This window comes from Somniosus microcephalus, chromosome 34 (genome assembly GCF_052327205.1).
Source record: "Somniosus microcephalus isolate GS21.2 chromosome 34, FLI_Smic_1.0, whole genome shotgun sequence".
Lineage (NCBI taxonomy): Eukaryota > Metazoa > Chordata > Chondrichthyes > Squaliformes > Somniosidae > Somniosus > Somniosus microcephalus.
The window spans coordinates 3,767,279-3,790,220 of record NC_141020.1 but is presented as its reverse complement, the minus strand read 5'-3'; the positions used below and the strand labels follow the sequence as shown (position 1 = coordinate 3,790,220).

General features: G+C 53.0%; 1 protein-coding gene across 1 annotated transcript in view; it reads left to right on the top strand.

Annotated features, from left to right (window-relative positions):
• Positions 1-22,942, top strand: part of LOC147096652 (hypoxia-inducible factor 1-alpha-like) — a 40,986-nt gene that overhangs the window by 6,956 nt on the left and 11,088 nt on the right. Inside the window, exons 2-6 of the mRNA XM_085973205.1 lie at positions 367-476; positions 5,789-5,991; positions 12,744-12,850; positions 18,117-18,264; positions 20,560-20,735. Coding sequence (XP_085829331.1) covers positions 375-476; positions 5,789-5,991; positions 12,744-12,850; positions 18,117-18,264; positions 20,560-20,735 — 736 coding nt within the window. The 5' untranslated portion in view covers positions 367-374. The remainder of the gene's footprint in view (positions 1-366; positions 477-5,788; positions 5,992-12,743; positions 12,851-18,116; positions 18,265-20,559; positions 20,736-22,942) is intronic.

The following is a 22,942-nucleotide window of genomic DNA, read 5'->3' as shown; positions in this document are numbered from 1 at the left end:
TAACTCACTGACTCACCGACTGACCGACACTGACTCCCGACTGACCGACACTAACTCACTGACTCACCGACTGACCGACACTAACTCACTGACTCACTGACTGACCGACACTAACTCACTGACTCACCGACTGACCGACACTGACTCCCGACTGATCGACACTGACTCACTGACTCACCGACTGACCGACACTGACTCCCGACTGACCGACACTAACTCACTGACTGACCGACACTGACTCACCGACTGACCGGCATTGACTCACCGACTGACCGACACTAACTCACTGACTCACCGACTGACCGACACTGAGTAACCAATTGACCGGTGAACCGACACTGACTCGGTTAATTTGTCCAATGACAGGTCTGACGATGAAGCAAGAAGTTCTCCTGGAGAGAGATTTCTTTGTGAGGTTGAAATCCACTCTGACCAGCGGGGGAAGGACAGTCGCCATCAAATCAGCAACGTGGAAAGTGAGTAACGCGGTGACACCGTGAGAGTGTGACAGAGACCAGCGCTCAGCATAGCACCTCCCAAACCACGGGCTTACACTGCCGGTACCTCCCCTCCTGTCCCAAAGAATTGACTTATGCAGGGATAGGGCTTCCACTAGCGTTGGGGTGCAGTCCAATGGGTGCTGACCCATGTTGGGGTTCAGTCCAATGGGCACTGACCCATGTTGGGGTTCAGTCCAATGGGCACTGACCCATGTTGGGGTTCAGTCCAATGGACCCTGACTCCTGTTGGGGTTCAGTCCAATGTACCCTGACCCATGTTGGGGTTCAGTCCAATGGGCACTGACCCATGTTGGGGTTCAGTCCAATGGGCACTGACCCATGTTGGGGTTCAGTCCAATGGGCACTGACCCATGTTGGGGTTCAGTCCAATGGACCCTGACCCGTGTTGGGGTTCAGTTCTATGGACCCTGACCCATGTTGGGATTCAGTCCAATGGGCACTGACCCATGTTGGGATTCAGTCCAATGGGCACTGACCCATGTTGGGGTTCAGTCCAATGGACCCTGACCCATGTTGGGGTTCAGTTCTATGGACCCTGACCCATGTTGGGGTTCAGTCCAATGGACCCTGACCCATGTTGGGATTCAGTCCAATGGGCACTGACCCATGTTGGGGTTCAGTCCAATGGACCCTGACCCGTGTTGGGGTTCAGTCCAATGGACCCTGACCCATGTTGGGGTTCAGTCCAATGGACCCTGACCCATGTTGGGGTTCAGTCCAATGGACCCTGACCCATGTTGGGGTTCAGTCCAATGGACCCTGACCCATGTTGGGGTTCAGTCCAATGGACGCTGACCCATGTTGGGGTTCAGTCCAATGGGCCCTGACCCGTGTTGGGGTTCAGTCCAATGGACCCTGACCCATGTTGGGGTTCAGTCCAATGGACCCTGACCCGTGTTGGGGTTCAGTCCAATGGGCACTGACCCATGTTGGGGTTCAGTCCAATGGACCCTGACCCATGTTGGGGTTCAGTCCAATGGACCCTGACCCATGTTGGGGTTCAGTCCAATGGACCCTGACCCATGTTGGGGTTCAGTCCAATGGACCCTGACCCATGTTGGGGTTCAGTCCAATGGACGCTGACCCATGTTGGGGTTCAGTCCAATGGGCACTGACCCATGTTGGGGTTCAGTCCAATGGACCCTGACCCATGTTGGGGTTCAGTCCAATGGACCCTGACCCATGTTGGGGTTCAGTCCAATGGGCCCTGACCCGTGTTGGGGTTCAGTCCAATGGGCACTGACCCATGTTGGGGTTCAGTCCAATGGGCACTGACCCATGTTGGGGTTCAGTCCAATGGACCGTGACCTGTGTTGGGGTTCAGTCCAATGGACCCTGACCCGTGTTGGGGTTCAGTCCAATGGACCCTGACCCATGTTGGGGTTCAGTCCAATGGACCGTGACCTGTGTTGGGGTTCAGTCCAATGGACCCTGACCCGTGTTGGGGTTCAGTCCAATGGACGCTGACCCATGTTGGGGTTCAGTCCAATGGACCCTGACCCGTGTTGGGGTTCAGTCCAATGGACGCTGACCCATGTTGGGGTTCAGTCCAATGGGCATTGACCCATGTTGGGGTTCAGTCCAATGGACGCTGACCCATGTTGGGGTTCAGTTCTATGGACCCTGACCCGTGTTGGGGTTCAGTCCAATGGACGCTGACCCATGTTGGGGTTCAGTTCTATGGACCCTGACCCGTGTTGGGGTTCAGTCCAATGGACGCTGACCCATGTTGGGGTTCAGTCCAATGGACCCTGCCCCGTGTTGGGGTTCAGTCCAATGGGCACTGACCCATGTTGGGGTTCAGTCCAATGGGCACTGACCCATGTTGGGGTTCAGTCCAATGGGCCCTGACCCGTGTTGGGGTTCAGTCCAATGGGCCCTGACCCGTGTTGGGGTTCAGTCCAATGGACCCTGACCCATGTTGGGGTTCAGTCCAATGGACGCTGACCCATGTTGGGGTTCAGTCCAATGGGCCCTGACCCGTGTTGGGGTTCAGTCCAATGGACCCTGACCCATGTTGGGGTTCAGTCCAATGGGCACTGACCCATGTTGGGGTTCAGTCCAATGGGCCCTGACCCGTGTTGGGGTTCAGTCCAATGGACCCTGACCCATGTTGGGGTTCAGTCCAATGGGCACTGACCCATGTTGGGGTTCAGTCCAATGGACGCTGACCCATGTTGGGGTTCAGTCCAATGGGCACTGACCCATGTTGGGGTTCAGTCCAATGGACGCTGACCCATGTTGGGGTTCAGTCCAATGGACCCTGACCCATGTTGGGGTTCAGTCCAATGGACCCTGACCCATGTTGGGGTTCAGTTCTATGGGCCCTGACCCGTGTTGGGATTCAGTCCAATGGGCCCTGACCCGTGTTGGGGTTCAGTCCAATGGGCCCTGACCCGTGTTGGGGTTCAGTCCAATGGGCCCTGACCCGTGTTGGGGTTCAGTCCAATGGGCACTGACCCATGTTGGGGTTCAGTCCAATGGGCATTGACCCGTGTTGGGGTTCAGTCCAATGGGCCCTGACCCGTGTTGGGGTTCAGTCCAATGGACCCTGACCCATGTTGGGGTTCAGTCCAATGGGCACAGACCTGTGTTGGGGTTCAGTCCAATGGGCACAGACCTGTGTTGGGGTTCAGTCCAATGGACGCTGACCCCTGTTGGGGTTCAGTCCAATGGGCCCTGACCCATGTTGGGGTTCAGTCCAATGGGCCCTGACCCGTGTTGGGGTTCAGTCCAATGGGCCCTGACCCGTGTTGGGGTTCAGTCCAATGGGCACTGACCCATGTTGGGGTTCAGTCCAATGGGCCCTGACCCGTGTTGGGGTTCAGTCCAATGGACCCTGACCCATGTTGGGGTTCAGTCCAATGGGCCCTGACCCGTGTTGGGGTTCAGTCCAATGGACCCTGACCCATGTTGGGGTTCAGTCCAATGGGCATTGACCCGTGTTGGGGTTCAGTCCAATGGGCCCTGACCCGTGTTGGGGTTCAGTCCAATGGGCACTGACCCGTGTTGGGGTTCAGTCCAATGGGCACTGACCCATGTTGGGGTTCAGTCCAATGGGCCCTGACCCATGTTGGGGTTCAGTCCAATGGGCCCTGACCCGTGTTGGGGTTCAGTCCAATGGGCACTGACCCATGTTGGGGTTCAGTCCAATGGGCCCTGACCCGTGTTGGGGTTCAGTCCAATGGACCCTGACCCATGTTGGGGTTCAGTCCAATGGGCCCTGACCCGTGTTGGGGTTCAGTCCAATGGACCCTGACCCATGTTGGGGTTCAGTCCAATGGGCATTGACCCGTGTTGGGGTTCAGTCCAATGGGCCCTGACCCGTGTTGGGGTTCAGTCCAATGGGCACTGACCCGTGTTGGGGTTCAGTCCAATGGGCACTGACCCATGTTGGGGTTCAGTCCAATGGGCCCTGACCCATGTTGGGGTTCAGTCCAATGGGCCCTGACCCGTGTTGGGGTTCAGTCCAATGGACCCTGACCCATGTTGGGGTTCAGTCCAATGGGCATTGACCCGTGTTGGGGTTCAGTCCAATGGGCACTGACCCATGTTGGGGTTCAGTCCAATGGACGCTGACCCATGTTGGGGTTCAGTCCAATGGGCACTGACCCATGTTGGGGTTCAGTCCAATGGACGCTGACCCATGTTGGGGTTCAGTCCAATGGACCCTGACCCATGTTGGGGTTCAGTCCAATGGACCCTGACCCATGTTGGGGTTCAGTTCTATGGGCCCTGACCCGTGTTGGGATTCAGTCCAATGGGCCCTGACCCGTGTTGGGGTTCAGTCCAATGGGCCCTGACCCGTGTTGGGGTTCAGTCCAATGGGCCCTGACCCGTGTTGGGGTTCAGTCCAATGGGCACTGACCCATGTTGGGGTTCAGTCCAATGGGCATTGACCCGTGTTGGGGTTCAGTCCAATGGGCCCTGACCCGTGTTGGGGTTCAGTCCAATGGACCCTGACCCATGTTGGGGTTCAGTCCAATGGGCACAGACCTGTGTTGGGGTTCAGTCCAATGGGCACAGACCTGTGTTGGGGTTCAGTCCAATGGACGCTGACCCCTGTTGGGGTTCAGTCCAATGGGCCCTGACCCATGTTGGGGTTCAGTCCAATGGGCCCTGACCCGTGTTGGGGTTCAGTCCAATGGGCCCTGACCCGTGTTGGGGTTCAGTCCAATGGGCCCTGACCCATGTTGGGGTTCAGTCCAATGGGCCCTGACCCGTGTTGGGGTTCAGTCCAATGGACCCTGACCCATGTTGGGGTTCAGTCCAATGGGCCCTGACCCGTGTTGGGGTTCAGTCCAATGGACCCTGACCCATGTTGGGGTTCAGTCCAATGGGCATTGACCCGTGTTGGGGTTCAGTCCAATGGGCCCTGACCCGTGTTGGGGTTCAGTCCAATGGGCACTGACCCGTGTTGGGGTTCAGTCCAATGGGCACTGACCCGTGTTGGGGTTCAGTCCAATGGGCACTGACCCATGTTGGGGTTCAGTCCAATGGGCCCTGACCCATGTTGGGGTTCAGTCCAATGGGCCCTGACCCGTGTTGGGGTTCAGTCCAATGGACCCTGACCCATGTTGGGGTTCAGTCCAATGGACGCTGACCCATGTTGGGGTTCAGTCCAATGGGCCCTGACCCGTGTTGGGGTTCAGTCCAATGGGCCCTGACCCGTGTTGGGGTTCAGTCCAATGGGCCCTGACCCGTGTTGGGGTTCAGTCCAATGGACCCTGACCCATGTTGGGGTTCAGTCCAATGGGCATTGACCCATGTTGGGGTTCAGTCCAATGGGCCCTGACCCGTGTTGGGGTTCAGTCCAATGGATCCTGACCCATGTTGGGGTTCAGTCCAATGGGCCCTGACCCGTGTTGGGGTTCAGTCCAATGGATCCTGACCCATGTTGGGGTTCAGTCCAATGGGCATTGACCCATGTTGGGGTTCAGTCCAATGGACCCTGACCTGTGTTGGGGTTCAGTCCAATGGGCACAGACCTGTGTTGGGGTTCTGTCCAATGGACCCTGACCCATGTTGGGGTTCAGTCCAATGGACCCTGACCTGTGTTGGGGTTCTGTCCAATGGACCCTGACCCATGTTGGGGTTCAGATGACTGTTGTGCCTACAAGCATCCAGCATCTCCTTCGAGTTCATCGCTGAGCTTGCAGTTCGGGGTGAGGCCCGGCAGGAAGGATAATTCAGGGATTGGGGGATTCCCGAGGGTCCGTTGAACAGACCCCCTTTTACTGATGTTTCGACCCTGCTCACTCTGCCAGGTTCTGCACTGCACAGGACACATGAAGAGGTGTGAGGTGAGCAGCAAGCTTCCCAACTGCGGATACCCGGAGCCCCCGATGTCTTTCCTGGTGATGATCTGTGAACCCATTCCGCACCCGTCCAATATCGAGAGTCTGTTGGACAGTAAGACCTTTCTGAGTCAGCACAGCATGGACATGAAATTCACCTACTGCGACCAGAGGTAAGGACATGGAGACAATGGTGTGAGAGATATTCATGAGCATTACTGGGAACATCACTGTCACAGGGGTACAGGCCAAGGGATCACAGCCAACCTTCCATCAGATCAATCTGAGAGCGCGTAGCCAATTGTGGACCGGTGGAGGTCACTCGAGGTCAGGGGTTGGTCCACGATCAGGGTTGTTGCCCTGAGAAGATGATCACTCCTGGAATCGTTAGGTCCTTGTGAAAGACTTGCATTTCTATAGCGCCTTTCACAACCACCGCACGTCCCAAAATGCTTTACAGCCAATGAAGTACTTTTTGAAGTGTAGTCACTGTTGTAATGTGGGAAACGCAGCAGCCAATTTGCGCACAGCAAGCTCCCACAAACAGCAATGTGATAATGACCAGATCATCTGTTTTTAGTGATGTTGGTTGAGGGATAAATATTGGCCCCAGGACACCGGGGAGGACTCCCCCTGCTCTTCTTCGAAATAGTGCCATGGGAACTTTTACGTCCACCTGAGAGAGCAGACGGGGCCTCGGTTTAACATCTCATCTGAAAGACGGCACCTCCGACAGTGCGGCACTCCCTCAGCACTGCACTGGGAGTGTCAGCCTAGATTTTTGTGCTCAAGTCTCCTTCTGACGCAGAGGCGAGTGTGCGGCCCACTGAGCCACAGCTGACACATTGTGCGATTTCCCTTAGCAGAACGGTCAATAACCAGGGGCTGTGCAAGGAGTTCTGGGACATTGACCCAGCACCATGAAGGAATGGTGATACATCTCCAAGCTGAGGTGGTGTGTGTGTGGTTTGGAGGGAAACTTGGAGGTGGCGGTGTTCCCATGCACCTGATGCCCTTGTCCTTCTAGGTGGTAGAGATAGCAGGGGGAGGGAGGTGCTGTTTAAGTAGTCTTGATGTAATCATTCTTGATCACCAGTATCATCAGGAACCTAAACAATAACAAAATAACATGGAGCCCGACTTTCGGGGGTTAAATTCCGCCCCATAACTTTCACTGCGCATTAGAACCATTTGTTCACTGACAGTGTTCCAGCCCTTGGAATGAGAGATGGAAGGACATTAGCTTCCAGTAAGGTCTCCTTAACTGTCACGGACAGCTAGCCACATGGTCATTAGCAGAGCTGAAGCACGTAGTACCTTTGTATCCACACGCGTGGCAACACGCCAACACACATAGTACCAAAACATGCGTGGCACCATGCCAACACTCATAGTACCAAGATAACATGCGTGGCACCACGCCAACACACATAGTACCAAGACAACACGTGTGGCACCATGCCAACACACATAGTACCAAGTCAACATGTGTGGCACCATGCCAACAGACATAGTACAAAGACAACATGTGTGGCACCATGCCAACACACACAGTACCAAGACAACACACGTGGCACCACGCCAACACACATAGTACCAAGACAACATGCATGGCACCATGCCAACACACATAGTACCAAGACAACATGCGTGGCACCACGCCAACACACATAGTACCAAGTCAACACGCGTGGCACCACGCCAACACACATAGTAATAAGAACATAAGAACATAAGAAATAGGAGCAGGAGTAGGCCAATCGGCCCCTCGAGCCTGCTCCGCCATTCAATAAGATCATGGCTGATCTGATCCTAACCGCCAATCTACTATCACAGAACCATCTCCTGAATCTAACAGAATTAGACACACGAAATAGGAGCAGGATCAGGCTACACGGCCCCTGGGCCCGCTCCGCTACCCATAGGGCCATGACCGATCTGAACCTAGACTCATGTCCAAATTCCTGCCCGCTCCCCGTAACCCTTAATTCCCTTTACTTCTAGGAAACTGTCTATTTCTGTTTTAAATTTATGTAATGATGTAGCTTCTACAGCTTTTTGGGGCAGCATATTCCATGGACCTACCACCCTCTGAGTGAAGTAGTTCCTCCTCATCTCAGTTTTGAAAGAGCAGCCCCTTATTCTAAGACTATGCCCCCTAGTTCTAGTTTCACCCATCATCGGGAACATTCTCCCCGCATCCACCCGATCCAACCCCTTCACAATCTTATATGTTTCAATAAGATCGCCTCTCATTCTTCTGAACTCCAATGAGTAGAGTCCCAATCTACTCAACCTCTCCTCATATGTCCATCCCCTCATCCCCGGGATTAACCGAGTGAACCTTCTTTGTACTGACTCGAGAGCAAGTATGTCTTTTCTTAAGTATGGACACCAAAACTGTATGCAGTATTCCAGGTGCGGTCTCACCAATACCTTGTACAACTGAAGCAATACCTCCCTATTTTTATATTCTATCCCCCTAGCAATGAAAGCCAACCTTCCATTGGCCTTCTTAATCATTTGCTGCACCTGCATACTAACCTTTTGAGTTTCGTGCACCAGGACCCCCAGATCCCTTTGTACTTCAGTACTTTCAAGTTTCTTGCCATTAAGATAATAACTTGCTCTACGATTTTTCCTGCCAAAGTGCATAACCTCACACTTTCCAGTATTGTATTCCATCTGCCAAATCTCTGCCCACTTACTTAGCCTGTCTATGTCCCCTTGCAGGTTTTTTATGTCCTCCTCACTCACTACTTTCCTTCCCATCTTAGTATCATCTGCAAACTTTGATATGTTACACTCGGTCCCCTCCTCCAAATCGTTAATATAGATTGTAAAGAGTTGGGGACCCAGCACTGACCCCTGCGGAATACCACTAGTTACTGATTGCCAGTCTGAGAATGAACCATTTATCCCAACTCTCTGCCTTCTGTTAGATAGCCAATCCTCTATCCATGCCAGAATATTACCCCCAATCCCGTGATTTTTTATCTTAAGCAATAATCTTTTGTGTGGCACCTTGTCAAATGCCTTTTGGAAGTCTAAATACACTACGTCCACTGGTTCCCCTTTATCCACCCTATATGTTACTTCCTCAAAGAACTCCAGCAAATTTGTCAAACATGACTTCCCCTTCATAAAACCATGCTGACTTTGTCCTATTAAATTATGATTATCCAAATGTCTTGTTACTGTCTCCTTAATAATGGACTCCAAAATTTTACCTACCACAGATGTTAGGCTAACCGGTCTATAGTTTCCAGCCTTCTGTCTACTGCCCTTTTTAAATAAGGGTGTTACACGGGGCACGGTGGCATAGTGGTTAGCACTGTTGCCTCACAGCGCCAGGGACCCGGGTTCAAATCTGGCCTCGGGCGACTGTCTGTGTGGAGTTTGCACATTCTCCCCGTGTCTGCGTGGGTTTCCTTCGGGTGCTCCGGTTTCCTCCCACAGTCCAAAGATGTGCAGGTTAGGTTGATTTGGCTATGATAAATTGACCCTTAGTGTTAGGGGATTAAATACGTGGGGTTACGGGGATAGGGTGGGATATGTGTCGGTGCAGGCTCGATGGGCCGAAATGGCCTCTATCTGCACTGTAGATTCTGTGATTCTGTGTGATTAGCAGTTTTCCAGTCTGCCAGGACCTTTGCTGAGTCCAGGGAGTTTTGGAAAATTATTACTAATGCATCCACAATCCCTACCGCCACTTCCCTCAAGACCCTAGGATGTAAGCCATCAGGTCCAGGTGATTTATCCGCCTTGAGTCCCATTATTTTACCGAGTACCACTTCCTTAGTGATTTTGATCGTGTTTAGCTCCTCCCCCCCTTTAGCCCCCTGTTTGTCCAGTGTTGGGATATTCTTAGTGTCCTCTACTGTAAAGACTGATACAAAATATTCATTCAGTGTTTTTGTCATCTCCATATTTCCCACCATTAATTTCCCGGTCTCACCCTCTAAGGGACCAACATTTACTTTAGCCACCCTTTTTCTTTTTATATAACTATAAAAACTCTTACTATCTGTTTTTATATTTTTTGCTAATTTACTTTCATAATCTATCTTCCCTTTCTTAATCAATCTTTTTGTTATTTTTTGCTGTCTTTTAAAGTTTTCCCAATCCTCTATCCTCCCACTAGATTTGGCTACCTTATATGCCCTTGTTTTTAGTCGAATACTATCCTTAATTTCTTTACTTAGCCACAGATGGCTGTCTTTTCTTTTACACCCTTTTCTTCTCAGTGGAATATTTTTTTTTTGGAAGTTGTAAAATAACTCCTTAAATGTACACCACTGATCATGTATCGTCTTACCCTTTAATCTATTTTCCCAATCCACTCTACTCAATTCTGCTCTCATACCTTCATAGTCTCCTTTATTCAAGCTTAGCACGCTTGTTTGAGATCCAACCTTCTCACCCTCTAATTGAATATGGAATTCAACCATGTTATGGTCACTCATTCCAAGGGGATCCTTTACTAGGACATTTTTAATTAACCCTGTCTCGTTACACAGGACCAGATCTAAGGTTGCTTGCTCCCGGTCGGTTCAGTTACATACTGCTCAAGAAACCCATCCCTAATACACTCAATGAACTCATCCTCAAGGCAGCCCTGCCCAATTTGATTTGTCCAATTAATATGATAGTTAAAATCCCCCATAATTATAGATGTTCCCTTATTACAAGCCTCAACTATTTCCTGATTGATACTCCGTCCAACAGAGTTGCAACTGTTCGGAGGCCTTTCGACTATGCCCACTAGTGTTTTTTTCCCCTTATTATTCCTTATCTCCACCCAAACTGTTTCATTATCCTGATCTTTTGACCCAATATCATTTCTCTGTATTACAGTGATTCCTTCCTTTATTAACATAGCCACCCCACCTCCCCTTCCTTCCTGCCTGTCCTTCCTGATCGTTAAATAACCTGGTATGTTTAATTCCCAGGCATTGTCACCCTGCAGCCATGTTTCTGTAATGGCCACAAGATCATACCCATATGTAGTTATTTGTGCCATTAACTCGTCTATTTTGTTACGAATGCTACATGCATTCAGATAGAGAACTTTCAAATATGTTTTGTGACACTTAGTTCCTGCTTTTGCCCTTTTTATTACTTTACCTTTTACTCCATACCTTCTGCCCCTTCCTGACACACTCTGGTTTTTAATTTCCCCACTGCTACCTAAGTCTATGACCTTCTCTGTTGTCATTTTTATTATTTGCTCTCTAGGAACCTCCCCCCCACTAGTTAGTTTAAAGCCCTCTCTACAGCCCTAGTTATATGATCCGCCAGGACTCTAGTCCCAGCACTGGCCAAGTGAAGCCCGTCCCAACGGAACAGCTCCCTCCTGCCCCAGTACTGGTGCCAGTGTCCCAGGAAGCAAAACCCATTTCTCCCACACCAGTCTTTGAGCCATGCATTTAACTCTCTAATTTTATTTGCCCTAGCCAAATTCGCTCGTGGCTCAGGTAATAATCCAGAGATTATTACCCTTGAGGTTCTGTTTTTTAATTTGACCCCTAGCTGCTCATACTCCTTTAACAGAACCGGCTTCCTAGTCCTATCTACGTCGTTTGTACCAACATGGACCACGACAACTGGATCCACCCCCTCCCACTGCAAGTTTCTTTCCAGCCCAGAGGAGATGTCCTTAACCCTGGTACCGGGTAGGCAACACAGCCTTCGGGACTCTCGCTCTCGGCTGCAGAGAACTCTATCTATCCCCCTAATAATACTATCCCCTACCACTACAACATTTCTATTTACTCCCCCCTCTTGAATGGCCCCCCATTCCACGGTGCTGTGGCCAGGTTGCTCATCCTCCCTGCAGTCCCTGCTCCTGTCCCCACAGGGAGTAAGAACCTCGAACCTGTTGGACAAGAGCAAGGGCTGCGGCTCCTCCAGCTCTACCTCCTGGATCCCCGTACCTGCCTCACTCGTAGTCACACCATCTTGTCCCTGACCATGGGCTACATCTGAATTAATTAACTTCATAGGTGTGACCACCTCCTGATACACAGAGTCCAGGTACTTCTACCCCTCCCTGATGTGTCGCAGTGTCTGAAGCTCAGACTCCAGCTCATCAACACGGAGCTGGAGTTCCTGTAGCAGCAGACACTTGTCACAGACGTAATCACCGTGAGCCTCAATGGGGTCCACCGGCTCCCACATCTCGCAAGTCAAGTCAACACGCGTGGCACCATGCCAACACATATAGTACCAAGACAACACGCGTGGCACCATGCCAACATGCATGGGGTGGGGGCAGTAAAAGGTGGAGATGCATACAGAAATTTACTGCCCTGCCCCAGGGCAGAGGAGAAGACACTGTTGCCTGGGCTGGGGAATTTTAGTCATGAGGAAAGATTGGAGAGGCTGGGGTTGTTTTCTTTGGAACAGAGGAAGCTGAGGGGGGGACCTAATTGAGGTGTATAAAATTATGAGGGGCCTAGAGAGAGTGGATAGGAAGGACCTATTTCCCTTAGCAGAGGGGTCAATAAGCAGGGGGCATAGATTTAAAGTAATTGGTCGAAGGGTTAGAGGGGAGTTGAGGAGAACTTTTTTCACCCAGAGGGTGGTGGAGGTCTGGAACTCACTGCCTGAAAGGGCGGTAGAGGCACAAACCCTCACCACATTTAAAAAGTACTCGGATATGCACTTGAAGTGCCGTAACCTACAGGGCTACGGACCAAGAGCTGGAAAGTGGGATTAGGCTGGATAGCTCTTGTTGGGCCGACACAGACACGATGGGCCAAATGGCCTCTTTCAGTGCTGTAACTTTCTATGATTCTACGACACAGGGTGGGACCGGGTGGGGCGGGACAGGGCGGTAATGGAAACCACCAACATGAGATGATGATGATGCCCAGTGGCTGCTGCCCCGCCTGACTCTCTCTCTCTCTCTCTCTCTCTGCAGAATTACCGAACTGATTGGCTACCACCCCAAGGAAATGCTTGGGCACACCTCCTACGAGTTCTACCATTCGCTGGACTCCGATCACATGACCAAGAGACACCACATCTGTAAGTATTCCCTGTTCTGCGATTGTCCAGGCGTCGGTCCGACCGTTGGACACGACAGGGACCTGCACCCTGAGATAGGACCAGAGCAACAAGCCGCAATCACCGACAGCATAGAGCATTGCTCAGACCATCAAACACCATCAAACTGTCCTACGAGGAGAGATTGCTTAGACTAGGCCTATATTCTCTAGAGTTTAGAAGAATAAGAGGTGATCTCATTGAAACATACAAAATTCTTACAGGGCTCGACAGGGTAGATGCAGGGAGGATGTTTTCCCCTGGCTGGAGTGTCTAGAACCAGGGGTCACAGTCTCAGAATAAGGGGTCGGCCATTTAGGACAGAGATGAGGAGAAATTTCTTCACTCAGAGGGTGGTGAATCTACCCCAGAGGGCTGTGGAGGCTCAGTCATTGAGTGTATTCCAGGCAGAGATTGTCGGATTTTTAGATATTACGGGAATCAAGGGATATGGGGATCGGGCGGGAAAGTGGAGTTGAGGTCAATGATCAGCCGTGATCTTATTGAATGGCGGAGCAGGCTTGAGGGGCCGAATGGCCGACTCCTGTTCTTATTTCTTATGTTCTTCGATAGGTCACAGGTGGCTGGAGGGGGATAATGTTACACTGGGGCAAAAGGGCACGCATGTCTGAGGTTAGGGGGAAAAACACAGTGTAGAGGGAGCTTTACTCTGTATCTAACCCGTGCTGTACCTGCCCTGGGAGTGTTTGATGGGACAATGTAGAGGGAGCTTTACTCTGTATCTAACCCCGTGCTGTACCTGCCCTGGGAGTGTTTGATGGGACAGTGTAGAGGGAGCTTTACTCTGTATCTAACCCGTGCTGTACCTGCCCTGGGAGTGTTTGCTGGGACAGTGTAGAGGGAGCTTTACTCTGTATCTAACCCCGTGCTGTACCTGCCCTGGGAGTGTTTGATGGGACAGTGTAGAGGGAGCTTTACTCTGTATCTAACCCGTGCTGTACCTGCCCTGGGAGTGTTTGATGGAACAGTGTAGAGGGAGCTTTACTCTGTATCTAACCCGTGCTGTACCTGCCCTGGGAGTGTTTGATAGGACAGTGTAGAGGGAGCTTTACTCTGTATCTAACCCCGTGCTGTACCTGCCCTGGGAGTGTTTGATGGGACAGTGTAGAGGGAGCTTTACTCTGTATCTAACCCGTGCTGTACCTGCCCTGGGAGTGTTTGATGGGACAGTGTAGAGGAAGCTTTACTCTGTATCTAACCCCGTGCTGTACCTGCCCTGGGAGTGTTTGATGGGACAGTGTAGAGGGAGCTTTACTCTGTATCTAACCCATGCTGTACCTGCGTTTGATGGGACAGTGTAGAGGGAGCTTTACTCTGTATCTAACCCGTGCTGTACCTGCCCTGGGAGTGTTTGATGGGACAGTGTAGAGGGAGCTTTACTCTGTATCTAACCCGTGCTGTACCTGCCCTGGGAGTGTTTGATGGGACAGTGTAGAGGGAGCTTTACTCTGTATCTAACCCCGTGCTGTACCTGCCCTGGGAGTGTTTGATGGGACAGTGTAGAGGGAGCTTTACTCTGTATCTAACCCGTGCTGTACCTGCCCTGGGAGTGTTTGATGGGACAGTGTAGAGGGAGCTTTACTCTGTATCTAACCCCGTGCTGTACCTGCCCTGGGAGTGTTTGATGGGACAGTGTAGAGGGAGCTTTACTCTGTATCTAACCCGTGCTGTACCTGCCCTGGGAGTGTTTGATGGGACAGTGTAGAGGGAGCTTTACTCTGTATCTAACCCGTGCTGTACCTGCCCTGGGAGTGTTTGATGGGACAGTGTAGAGGGAGCTTTACTCTGTATCTAACCCATGCTGTACCTGCCCTGGGAGTGTTTGATGGGACAGTGTAGAGGGAGCGTGACTCTGTATGTAAGCCGGAGATAGTGAAGAAATCTCTGGTATTTTGCTGTGGGCTATCACAGTCTGTGCTATCTCTCCGCACACATTCCATGTGAAGGGAAGGACGTTTACATTAGAGTCCTGATGAAGGATTTCGACCTGAAACGTTGACTCTATTTCTCTCTCCACGGATGTTGCCTGGCCTGCTGAGTTTTTTCAGCATTTTCTGTTGTTATTACGTTTACATTAAACCTCCGCTCCACCGGTCAATTTCTCCTGAATTCAGCTCCCTTCAGCAGAAAGGGGGAGAAAATTGAATAAAAGAGCTGCTGGGGGTTAAGGTTCAACGAGCCGTGGACCGAGTGTTCAGTGGGGTTCACCCGGACCCCGGGATCGATGCCCCCTCTCTGGTTCCTCCCAGACTCTAAATCCCCCTCTGACCCTCCCTCCTCCTTCCAGCTTCACTGAGGTGAGTTCAAGGCTCATCGCCCCATCTCTTACTCCAACCCTTCCTTTCCCCAACCTCAAATCTACAGAACTCCTCCCCTCCCTCCGTCTCCCCTCCCTCCGTCTCCCCTCCCTCCGTCTCCCCTCCCTCCATCTCCTCTCCCTCCATCTCCCCTCCCTCCATCTCCCCTCCCTCCATCTCCTCTCCCTCCATCTCCCCTCCCTCCATCTCCCCTCCCTCCATCTCCCCTCCCTCCATCCGTCTCCCCTCCCTCCGTCTCCCCTCCCTCCGTCTCCGCTCCCTCCCTCTCCCCTCCCTCCCTCTCCCCTCCCTCCGTCTCCCCTTCCTCCGTCTCCTCTCCCTCCGTCTCCTCTCCCTCCGTCTCCTCTCTCCTCTAATCTACAGGTCTTCTCAAACCCAAACCTGATGTACCTTCTTCCTGAAGCGCCTCACCTTCTCGCTGACTCTTTCCAAGCCTGTGTTGAGGCCACTGACTGCACAACAAGTTTGATTTGGAAGGTTTTCAGATGGATCATCTGTTGGCTATTTGACGGGTATTGTTCGAAGCTCGTGTTTACTCAGGGAAGCAGCTGAAGTCTCTCTGAGGAAAAGCTGTCAGCAACACTGCGCTATATATAGCCGGAGACCAGGCACACGTAGGGCCAGTGCTACAACAACTTGTATTTATAGAGCGCCTTTAACGTAGTAAAACGTCCCAAGGCGCTTCACAGGAGCGATTATCAAACAAGATTTGACACCGAGCCACATAAGGAGATATTAGGGCAGTTGGTCAAAGAGGTCGGTTTTAAGGAGTGTCTTAAAGGAGGAGAGAGAGGCGGAGAGGTTTAGGGAGGGAATTCCAGAGCTTAGGGCCCAGGCAGCTGAAGGCACGGCCGCCAATGGTGGAGCGATGGAAATTGGAGGATGCGCAAGAGGCCAGAATTGGAGGAGCGCAGAGATCTGTGAGGGTCGTAGGGCTGGAGGATGTTACAGAGATAGGGAGGGTTGTGGGGCTGGAGGAGGTTACAGAGATAGGGAGGGTTGTAGGGCTGGAGGAGATTACAGAGATAGGGAGGGTTGTAGGGCTGGAGGAGGTTTCAGAGATAGGGAGGGTTGTAGGGCTGGAGGAGATTACAGAGATAGGGAGGGTTGTAGGGCTGGAGGAGATTACAGAGATAGGGAGGGTTGTAGAGGGCTGGAGGAGATTACAGAGATAGGAAGGGTTGTAGGGCTGGAGGAGGTTTCAGAGATAGGGAGGGTTGGAGGGCTGGAGGAGGTTACAGAGATAGGGAGGGTTGTAGGGTTGGAGGAGGTTACAGAGATAGGGAGGGTTGGAGGGCTGGAGGAGGTTACAGAGATAGGGAAGGGGGGGGGGCGCGAGGGCCACGGAGGGATTTGGAAACAAGGATGAGAATTCTAAAATCGAGACTGTGACAGCATCCAGCTGGGCTCAGCGCGAGAGCAGATCACCGCGCCGATAGCCAAGACCACAACACTCGCTGGCCTATGTTGGCTCACAGTCCCCAGCGCCTCCAATATAAAATCCTCCTGGTTAAATCCCTTCATGGTCTCACCTCCCCGTGTCATTGTAACCTCCGCCAGCCCTCCGTCCCTCCCCGGATCTCCCCGCTCCACTTACTCCCTCCCCCTCCCCCTCCGCCCCCCTCTCCGTCTCTACGGTTAACCTCCCCTGTCCCCTCCTCACATCTCCTTCTCCCTCCATCTCCCCCTTACGCTCCTGCGAAGCTCCTTGGGACCTGTCGCTCTCCCGGGGGCGGTATAAATGCAGGTTGTAGTTGGAATCTGTGGCTATTCTGTAGAACTCATGTCCTTCAGGGAACTTTAACGGACACAGAAGGATCTGAACTGGTTTCCTCTCCTCCCCTCCTGGGTACAGTTCCACAGGTGTTGCTTCCCATCCAGTGCCTGACCCGAGTGGCCATTCTTAATGTGTGACACTGTCTGTAAGCAGGCTATTCGACTGTGAGGGCATCATAGCCAGGAGCCAGAGCGAGGTGTAGAATGAGCTTCTCCAGATGCAGCAGCTGGATTCATTTCTATAACGGGCCTGGGGTTTGTTGAGAGTTAAGGGGAAAAGACATGTTTGGAAACGGAGCTTCTCGGGGCAGGGTTAGCGATAAAGGAGGTGGGAGTTCCACTCGAGATCAGAGGAGGTGGAAAAGCAAAGATCGTTGATTGATGTAGGAGTAAAGGTGGTGCCATCAAAGGTTAGAGACTACCAGGACCAAGAGGCTCCTGTCTCTGGGCTCCCTCGCGGAGTGACGCTCCCTCGTCGCGGAGTGACGCTCCCTCGCAGAGTGACGATCCCTCGCAGAGTGACACTCCCTCGTCGCAGAGTGACGCTCCCTCGCGGAGTGACGCTCCCTCACGAGTGATGCTCCCTCGTCGCGAAGTGACACTCCTTCGTCGCAGAGTGACCCTCCCTCGTGGAGTGACGCTCCCTCGTCACGGAGTGACCTTCCCTTGCGGAGTGACGCTTCCTCGCGGAGTGACCCTCCCTCGCGGAATGACACTCCCTTATCGCGGAATGACGCTCCCTTATCGCGGAATGACACTCCCTCGCGGAATGACGCTCCCTTATCGCGGAGTGACCCTCCCTCGCGGAATGACGCTCCCTCGTCGCGGAGTGACGCTCCCTCGTCATGGAGTGACGCTCCCTCGCGGAGTGACGCTCCCTCGTCGCGGAGTGACCCACCCTCGCAGAATGACACTCCCTTATCGCGGAATGACGCTCCCTTGTCGCGGAGTGACGCTCCCTCGCAGAATGACGCTCCCTTGTCGCGGAGTGACGCTCCCTTGTCACAGAATGACTCTCCCTTGTTGCGGAGTGACGCTCCCTCGCGGAGTGACGCGCCCTCGTCGCGGAGTGATGCACCCTTGCCTTGGTTATTTCAGCTGACTAACCGTACCCTCTCCTCTCTCCCTCACAGTGCTGAGTAAGGGACAGGTCACCTCTGGTCAGTACCGGTTTCTGGCCAAGAATGGCGGGTATGTTTGGCTCGAGACTCAAGCCACCGTGATCTACAAGAGCAAGAGCTCGCAGCCACAATGTATCGTGTGCATCAACTCCCTGCTCAGGTGAGTTATCGCCATCTGTTCACACGCGAAGAGCACGGGCGATGGATGGGGGAAGGGGGAAGAGAGCATGGAGGAAAACCTTGGGCAATGTGGGCAGGATTAAGTCTTGCGAGGTCAGGGCGTACACAGCACAGAATACTTCATTAAAAAAATTCTCATCCTTGTGTTCAAATCCCTCCATGGCCTCGCCCCTCCCTATCTCTGTAACCTCCTCCAGCCCCACAACCCCCCCGAGATCTCTGCGCTCCTCCAATTCTGGCCTCTTGAGCATCCCCGATTTTAATCGCTCCACCATTGGCGGCCGTGCCTTCAGCTGCCTGGGCCCTAAGCTCTGGAATTCCCTCCCTAAACCTCTCCGCCTCTCTCTCCTCCTTTAAGATGCTCCTTAAAACCTACCTCTTTGACCAAGCTTTTGGTCACCTGCCCTAATATCTCATGTGGCTCGGTGTCAAATTTTGTTTTATAACACTCCTGTGACGCACCTTGGGACGTTTTACTATGTTAAAGGCGCTATATAAAAGCACGTTGTTGAGGGAAGGAGTGTGATTAAATGAATTCGCTCCCGAAAACTCTATGGAACAGCTCCCAACCCTGACGTCACGGAGATTGTGATCAGGATTCCAGCAGGAGCAAAGGTGGTGGCCCTGTGCCTCTCGCTGCTGAGGCCCTTCTCCGAGGGTTTGAGAGCCCTTGGAAAGGGCCCCCAGGTTACAGTGATCATCTCCTGCCCTGTTACAATTCGAAGAGGAATGCAGGCTACGTTCATACAGAGCGGTTTGATAAAACAAGCAAAGCTACAATTCAGGAAGGGAGGTGAAGAATCAAGGCTGAGGTGAGGACAATGAGGGTTAGGTCACATCAACTTGGGTTTAGAGTGTGGAGGAAGGCTGACTGAGGTTAAGAAGGCAAATGGTATGTTGGCCTTCATAGCGAGAGGGTTCGAGTACAGGAACAAGGATGTCTTGCTGCAGTTGTACAGGGCCTTGGTGAGACCACACCTTGAGTATTGTGTGCAGTTTTGGTCGCCTTATCTGAGGAAGGATGTTCTTGCCATGGAGGGAGTGCAGCGAAGATTCACCAAACTAATACCTGGGATGGCAGGAATGACGTATGAGGAGAGATTGGGTCGATTGTGCTTATATTCGCTGGAGTTTAGAAGAATGAGAGGGGATCTCATTGAAACTTATAAAATTCTAACAGGACTAGACAGACTAGATGCAGGAAGGATGTTCCCGATGGCCGGGGAGTCCAGAACCAGGGGTCACAGTCTAAGGATAAGGGGTAAGCCATTTAGGACAGAGATGAGGAGGAATTTCTTCACCCAGAGAGTGGTGAACCTGTGGAATTCTCTACCACAGAAGGCAGTTGAGGCCAATTCATTAAATAAATTCAAGAAGGAGTTAGATATATTTCTTAAGGCTAAAGGGATCAAGGGATATGGGGAGAAGGCAGGGACAGGGTACTGAATTTGGATGATCAGCCATGATCTCATTAAATGGCGGAACAGGCTCGAGGGGCCGAATGGCCGACTCCTGCTCCTATCTTCTATGTTTCTTCTATGAAGCGTCTGAGGTCCTGTGAGCTAGAGGATGGAGATTGAATCTCGATTTCATAGGAGCAAGAGGAGGCCATTCAGCCCCTCGAGCCTGTTCCACCATTCAATGAGATCACAGCTGATCTGTATCTGAACTCCATCTACCCGCCTTGGTTCCGTTACCCTTAATACCCCTACCCAACAAAAATCTATCGATCTCAGTTTTGAAATTTTCCATTGACCTCCGGCCTCAACAGGTTTTTAGGGCAGAGAGTTCCAGATTTCCACCACCCTTTGTGTGAAGAAGTGCTTCCTGACATCACCCCTGAACGGTCCGGCTCTAATTTTAAGGTTCTGCCCCCTTGTTCTGGACTCCCCCCACCAGAGGAAATAGTTTCTCTCTCTCTACCCTAGCCAATCCTTCAATCATCTTAAACACCTCGATTAGATCACCCCTTAATCTTCTACACTCGAGGGAATACAAGCCCAGTCTGTGCAAACTGTCCTCGTAATTTAACCCCTTTTAGCCCCGGTATATTTCAACACAGTGGGGATAGAGGGAGGTGCAAGAGTTTGTAGGACGAGGAATCTGGAGTTTGGAGGTTAAGGACAAACAGCGAAATAATGTCTTTGCTCCTCCAATCACGTCTCGCGCTGGTGAGATGCGTTGCTGTGGTAACGTCTCTCCTTGAGATTATGCCTCTGTTGATGACAATTGTGCTGCTGATGTTTACCGGCCGCTCCGCACGCTCTCTCTGCAGTGCAGTGATAGAAGACACGGTGATCTTCTCCTTGGACCAGATCCAGAGGCTCCGGGAACCTGCCACCGATCCCCAGAAAGACCAGGACCTCTTCAGCCAGTGGAATGAGAATCCCGAGAAACTGGAAGAGCTGGCACCAAACCCTGGAGATATCATCGTACCCCTGGACTTCACAGGTACCCACAGAGACCCAGAGAGACCCACAGGGACCCAGAGACCCACAGAGACCCACGGGAACCCACAGAGACCCACAGGTACCCACAGACCCACAGAGACCCACAGGGACCCACAGAGACCCACAGGTACCCACAGAGGCCCATGGGGACCCACAGAGACCCAGAGACCCACAGGGGCTCACAGAGACCCACAGAGACCCACAGAGACTCACAGAGAACCCCAGAGACCCACAGAGACTCACAGGGACCCACAGAGTCACAGAACCACAGGGACCCACAGAGACTCACAGGGACCCACAGAGTCCCACAGGGATCCACAGAGTCACAGACCCACAGAGACAAAGGGTAAAACAGGAGAGTGATTTATGAAAGGGAGGAGTGCAGGTGAGGGCCTATGAATCCGGCTGCCACAGGGTTAATTTACTGGTAATTATTTTCAGTGCGTGTCCAGCGCCTTTCACCACCTCAGGACATCTCAAATTGCACTACAGCCAATGAAGTACTTTTGAAGTGTAGTCACTGTTGTAATGTGGGAAATGCGGCATTCAAATTGCACACAGCAAGCTCCCACAAACAGCAATGTGATAATGACCAGATCATCTGTTTTTTAGATGTTGGTTGAGGGATAAATATTGGCCAGGACACCGGGGAGAACTCCCCTGCTCTTCTTCGAAATAGTGGCCATGGGATCTTTTACGTTCACCTGAGGGGGCAGATGGGGCCTCGGTTTAACGTCTCATCTGAAAGACGGCACCTCCGACAGTGCAGCACTCCCTCAGTACTGCTCCTCCGACAGTGCGGCACTCCCTCAGTACTGACCCTCGGACAGTGCGGCGCTCCCTCAGTACTGCACCTCCGACAGTGCAGCACTCCCTCAGTACTGCTCCTCCAACAGTGCGGCACTCCCTCAGTACTGACCCTTGGGACAGTGCAGCGCTCCCTCAGAACTGCCCCTCCAACAGTGCGGCACTCCCTCAGTACTGACCCTCCGACAGTGCAGCACTCCCTCAGTACCGCCCCTCCGACAGTGCGGCACTCCCTCAGCACTGCCCCTCCGACAGTGCGGCACTCCCTCAGTACTGACCCTCCGACAGTGCAGCACTCCCTCAGTACCGCCCCCCGACTGTGCGGCGCTCCCTCAGTACTGCTCCACGGGCAGTGCGGCACTCCCTCAGTACTGACCCTCGGACAGTGCGGCGGTCCCTCTGTACTGCCTCTCCGACAGTGCAGCACTCCCTCAGTACCGCCCCCCGACAGTGCGGTGCTCCCTCAGTACTGCCCCTCCGAAAGTGCGGTGCTCCCTCAGTACCGCCCCTCCGACAGTGCGGCGCTCCCTCAGTACTGCCCCTTCGACAGTGCGGCGCTCCCTCAGTACTGCCCCTCCGACAGTGCGGCGCTCCCTCAGTACTGTCCCTCCGACAGTGCGGCACTCACTCAGTACTGACCCTCGGACAGTGCGGCGCTCCCTCAGTACCACCCCTCCGACAATGCGGCGCTCCCTCAGTACTGCCCCTCCGACAGTGCGTCGCTCCCTCAGTACCGCCCCTCCGACAGTGCGGCGCTCCCTCAGTACTGCCCCTCCGACAGTGCAGCGCTCCCATCAGTACCACCCCTCCGACAGGGCGGCGCTCCCTCAGTACTGCCCCTCTGACAGTGCGGCGCTCCCTCAGTACCACCCCCCGACAGTGCGGCGATCCCTCAGTACTGCCCCTTCGACAGTGCGGTGCTCCCTCAGTACCGCCCCTCCGACAGTGCGGCGCTCCCTCAGTATTGCTCCTCCGACAGTGCGGCGCTCCCTCAGTAGTGACCCTCTGACAGTGCGGTGCTCCCTCAGTACTGCCCCTCCGACAGTGCAGCACTCCCTCAGTACTGCTCATCCGACAGTGCGGCGCTCCCTCAGTACTGTCCCTCCGACAGTGCGGCACTCCCTCAGTACTGCCCCTCGGACAGTGCGGCGCTCCCTCAGTAGTGCCCCTTCGACAGTGCGGTGCTCCCTCAGTACTGCCCCTCCGACAGTGTGGCGCTCCCTCAGTACCGCCCCTCCGACAGTGCGGCGCTCCCTCAGTACTGCCCCTCCGACAGTGGGGCGCTCCCTCAGTACTGCCCCTCCGACAGTGCAGCGCTCCCTCTGTACTGCCCCTCCGACAGTGTGGTGCTCCCTCAGTACTGCCCCTCTGTCAGTGCGGCGCTCCTTCAGCACTGCCCCT